Below are 5,590 nucleotides of genomic sequence, written 5' to 3'. Positions count from 1 at the left end.
AAGTATATCACTGTACTGAAACATCTTGTCAGTGCCTCTAATCAGTGCCTATACAAGTATATCACTGTACTGAAACATCTTGTCAGTGAAACATCTAATCAGTTTTATCATGGAACTTACAAGTATATCACTATACTGAAACATCTTGTCAGTGAAACATCTAATCAGTTTTATCATGGCAGCATTAAAATGTGAACAATAAATATTAATCACTCTAACCAGTCTGTGGTGTGGAAAACACTTTACTAAAGTAAAGTTTCAGTTCAAAGTAGGTGATCGATACGTATTAGTAAAGTGAAGCAAGTTTATATTTCTGGATGGAGAGACGAAATATTTACGATTGACGAGAGAATAGAGAGAAATCCACCAGTGTATAAACTGCAAGACTATCTCGTAGAAAAATGGAACATTTTACGAATCTGAACTACAAAAAGTTATAAAGTCCTACTATTCTGGGCCTCACTCTGTTACTATAATCAATTATTTTAAACCTGGTCATTACAAAGAATCTGAAGATTTAATTAGAATCTTAACCAAGTCGAAAAATCAATTCCTAAACCCGACAATGAACCTGTATTTACTTATGAGTCATTCACCCAAAAATTAAGAGTGAACCTACATGATGGAGTCTCTATAACACTTGACATTGTACTATCAGTAATACTTGGATTCGATATTAATCACACGACAACAAAGTCTACTATAGTGGATTTCATTCACCCTGTGGTTACCCAAATATTGTGGAACCTAGTATTGATGGTCATGTGCATGTACCGCTGGTATGAATAGTTGAAGTTAGAGGTCAGTATAGAGACATGATCACTGAAACATTTATAAATCCTCAATACAGAACTGTCTCTAAATAAAGTTTTCAGACTATTGAGATCGACGTAAAGGGCGACATTTAAACAAGAGAGAATGATTGTAACTCTCCATTTTCGCAGTCATGAGAGTACCTTGCTATCCAGAACCAGCCATCTATCATCTATGATGCCTATTATGATTACCAAGTAGGAAACGGTTTACCTTATTATGCTGGTAGTAAATGGAAATGGGGACAGGGATTGGGAGACGTTTTGAGTAACTTGTTTCATTCAGCTATATCATTTCTGAAGAAGTAGCCTTGGCCTTTGGAAAACAAGTTGTTCAGTCAGGCATAAATTTAGCATTAGATGGAAAACCTTTTGTTGATGCTGGAAAACGACGAGCAATACAAGGAGCTTAGAACGTGGCTCGAGATGCTCTATCTAAAAAAGAAAGAACCAGAAAGTTTCCATGTTCAGAGATGAAGAACATCGAATCCAGACAAGTAATCATGACTCTTCTACCACATGAAAAATATTGTCGGTGTACAAAGTCTGAGCAAGACTTATTTTCCTCTCCCTCCCACGCAAATCATTATTGAGGAAGGTCAGTGGACCGCATATTATCTTCTATCTTCAGTGACTGACAGAGGAGACATCGAATTTTCTATATTGGGATCATGAGATGAATATTTAGATCCCACACAATCATATCTTCATGTAAAGGCAAAGACCTTGTGGGATCGACATAAAAAAGGATGAAGATAACTCTGCATCTGTCAACCTGTTGCTTCATTCGCTATTTTCTCAAATGGATGTATACCTCAATGACAAGCTCATTTGTTCGTTTCACAAACTTTAGAAGGAATAAGGCCAACATAAACATTTTACTGAGTTATAATGGAGAAACTAAGAGAAGTCATTTGACATCACCCAAGTGGATAAAAAATACAAGAACAACGGAATCAAAGATCTACAGATAAATATATCTGGTAGTCAAACAGTCGACATGATCGGTCGTCTAAATTTGGCTATCCTTTTACAGAACAAGTTTTTGCCTAATGGTGTAAGTTTAAAACAACAAACTTATACAAAGTAAAGATTCATTTTGTATTATGTCAAACAAGGAATCAGGATTTAAAATTTCACTACAACACATTTCTGTCTACGCTAGAAAAGTCAAGATCAGTCATTCTGTCGCACACTAAAGCATTTCAGAAAGGAATATCTAAATATCTTTTGAAGTATATAGTGTGCAAATCGTTTCCAATTCCTCAGAACACTTACAAGCATCTATCGATGATATGTTTTAGGTCAAGTATCTACACGTCTTATTATAGGATGTATTGATAATGATGCATTTAATGGATCTTGAGCGAACAATCTCAAACATTACAGAAGTTTGTGGCAATCAACATGGACGGAAAACATATTTCCGCTCGACCGTTACAACTCGAATTTGATGCTTAACTGTATCCTCGAAGCTATGAAACACTATTTAGTGAAACAGGAAAACAACTTCAAGATCAAGTAATTGATATAGGATATGACGAATACTCGGGAGGATATACACTCTTTGCTTTTGATCTTACACCGGATCTATCTGCTCGAGATTCACACTTTAACTTGGTGAAACAGGGAAATTTACGAACTGAAAATCGTTTCGGTAGTGCTTTACCCAAAACTATAAATGTTTTAGTATACGCTGAATTCCAGTCAATTTTAGAAATTGATCAATCTAGAAACATCATAACTGATATTTAAGACGCTATGAACACTTTAGAAATTTATTCGATACTTTCACAAGACTTTGTTTACACGAAAGAAGTTTGGAGGTGTATTTGTCAGTGATCATCTACCTCACCATGCAGATAAACAATTGTACCTCGTCAATCTGGATCCGAGTCATAAATCTGGTAGCCACTGGATCTGTATATACTTCCGTCGAGATGAGAAAGAAGAGTATTTTGATCCATTACAACAAAAAATACTGCAAGGACCGCATTCGTCTGTGTGTGGACATTATTGTATATATTATGCTTATTATCACTGTTAATATTTTTCAAAACAAAAACTGTTATCTAAATTTAAATCCCACAAATATATTAATCATATGTTTGTTCATGATTTTGTTTCAATACGTTTTCATGTAAATACGTCCTTAATAGATATGTCTTTTTATGTAAATCAGGTTGCAAAATCTTTATTGTGAGAACATTAATAAAGTGTTTAAAAAATACTGTGTCCAGAATTTTTATTATGTTAAATCAATAATAATTTTACATGTAATTAAATGTAGACATTGTTGACATGTTTAGACAATGAGCTCACCATACTCCGCTTATAGAAACACTACTCTTGGTAACTAGTTATATGGATAGCATAAAGACAAACTAGTGAAACAGTAATTTTTTATGTTAAATTATTTAGAGATTTAAATAAGCATCCTTTTCAGGATAATAAGTGATTTGCATATGAACAGTCAGGAAATTAAAAAAAAACGCATGATTAAAAAAGAACTAACGAATTAATGTTTTGTACATAAAACGACTGTATTAAATCTAGCCATTGATGACACGTTGAGATATGTATGATGATCTCATCATAATTGTGGTTCCACTTCATGGAAGTATGACGTCACCGTATCTGGTGACCTCATCGTTCCCCCATTACCTGAGGCCGACATACGTGTGGCGCCCTGTAGCGATATGTCGCGCGGGTGGGGCCCTAACTCACGTCATGTAAAATTTTATAACTCCTCAGAAACTTATTATATAGGTACAGCTCTCAAAGCTCTTCCTTGCCTGGAATATTTGTACTCCTCATAACATTTCTTCTTAATTACATCCTATTAATACCCATGTACCTAAGTACATTATGCTAATATATACAATAGCAAATTCACCTACAACGAGTAATAAACATGATTAAATATTTAAGAAGAGAATATACTACCTGTTTTGACAGACCAGAACCTCCAAAACTGAGAACCGGTTACAGAACCTTCATAACTAACAATCAGTTACAGAGCATCCATAACTGGCAACCAGTTACAGAACTCATAGCTGACAACAACCTATATAAGTTACAAGTAGTTACAGAACCTCCATAACTTAACATTAATTACATTCATGATGCCAGAAAAACATGTAGGTTCAAGAAGTCTTAATATAAAATGACAAAAACCCTGTAACCCGAGCGCTTTCGAAAGGTGGGCCTTTCTTCTTCAGAAGCAAACTGGTTAAAGGGTTTTCATCATTTTGCAATTAGTTACAATACTTTTATTATGCTTAATTACAGAACTTTTCTAATTTACACAGAGTTACAGAACTTTTATAACTTATATTTAGTTACAAAACTTATATAACATACTTAGTTACAGAAGTTTTGTTATTTGTATTTAGTTACAGAACTTTTATAACTTATATTTAGTCACAGAACTTTTATAACTTACCCTAAGTTAGAGATGATACTACTTTTGTTTTAGATATATATAAAAGAAAATATTCGTTGTTTCAAAGCATTTACTCAGCTTTCAAAAGAATGGCTTCATTACGAGCAGTATTCAACATCCTTTCAAAGCGGTAAACATTAGGAAAGTCCACTGTTGATAAAGTGTGGCTGTTTATGTAATGCTTTTGTGTTCAAATAAAACAAAAAATTCGTAGTACTCTTTGTTTTCACACCTACCCACAGAACGACCTACTTTTATTGAAATTAACTGCAGCTCTAACATTTTCAAATCTGTTTGATACATGTAGCTGTGATCGTTAAAACACGGACCCAAGTCGAAAACTTACCGTTGGTGTACATCAACTGAAGCCTATAGTGTACTCCGTTGTTTGTTTTTTGACCGTCAGGCTCCTATAAGGATTATGAAGATGGAACAATTATATTGTTTCGCCATAGCTAATAAAATATACATGTGGTGTTAAAGGAAGAAGCACAAATAACGTTAGTCATTAAATCTATCAAGATAGAGAAAAATGACCAAGCATACTGCTTCGAGAACATGACTTTACAAAAAAAGTAACATTAACCTATCTTTACTATCAATCTAAAGAATCCTAGATAATACATTACTGGTCCCAGATCAAATATAACAAAATAAACCATAGGATGCAAAACAAAAAACTTGGTAACAAAACATTGATTACTTAATAAATGTGGAGAAACATCAAAGTGGATACTAAAATTGGTTCATCCTCTGTTGCAACTGAAACACACTTTGATCAAAGAATTTTTTAGACACAACAAGAACCATTTATCATCATCTCTTCCTTAGCTACAAACGAGTGGTCAAAACTGAATGATATTTATGACCAACAATGAGTAATTAATTGTAAATACTTAGTCAAAACAGAATGATGTTTATGACCAACAACGAGTAATTGTAAACACTCAGTCAAAACAGAATGACATTTATGACCAACAACGAGTAATTAATTGTAAATACTCAGTCAAAACAGAATGATATTTATGACCAACAACGAGTAATTGTAAACCCTCAGTCAAAACAAAATGATATTTATGACCAACAATGAGTAATTAATTGTAAATACTCAGTCAAAACTGAATGATATTTATGACCAACAATGAGTAATTAATTGTAAATATTCAGTCAAAACAGAATGACATTTATGACCAACAATGAGTAATTAATTGTAAATATTCAGTCAAAACAGAATGTCATTTATGACCAACAATGAGTAATTAATCGTAAATACTCAGACAAAACAGAATGACATTTATGACCAACAACGAGTAATTGTAAACACTCAGTCAAA

At 33.3% G+C, this 5,590-nt stretch overlaps 1 protein-coding gene across 1 annotated transcript in view; it reads right to left on the bottom strand.

Annotated features, from left to right (window-relative positions):
• Positions 1–5,590, bottom strand: part of LOC106474177 (transcription factor collier-like) — a 27,455-nt gene that overhangs the window by 13,102 nt on the left and 8,763 nt on the right. Inside the window, exon 3 of the mRNA XM_013934869.2 lies at positions 4,604–4,667. Within this exon, the coding sequence (XP_013790323.1) occupies positions 4,604–4,667 (64 nt within the window). The remainder of the gene's footprint in view (positions 1–4,603; positions 4,668–5,590) is intronic.

The sequence above is a fragment of the Limulus polyphemus genome, unplaced genomic scaffold, assembly GCF_000517525.1.
Source record: "Limulus polyphemus unplaced genomic scaffold, Limulus_polyphemus-2.1.2 Scaffold6915, whole genome shotgun sequence".
Classification (NCBI taxonomy): Eukaryota; Metazoa; Arthropoda; class Merostomata; order Xiphosura; family Limulidae; genus Limulus; species Limulus polyphemus.
Note: the sequence above shows the minus strand (reverse complement) of the source record. Positions and strands in the feature narration are given on the sequence as shown.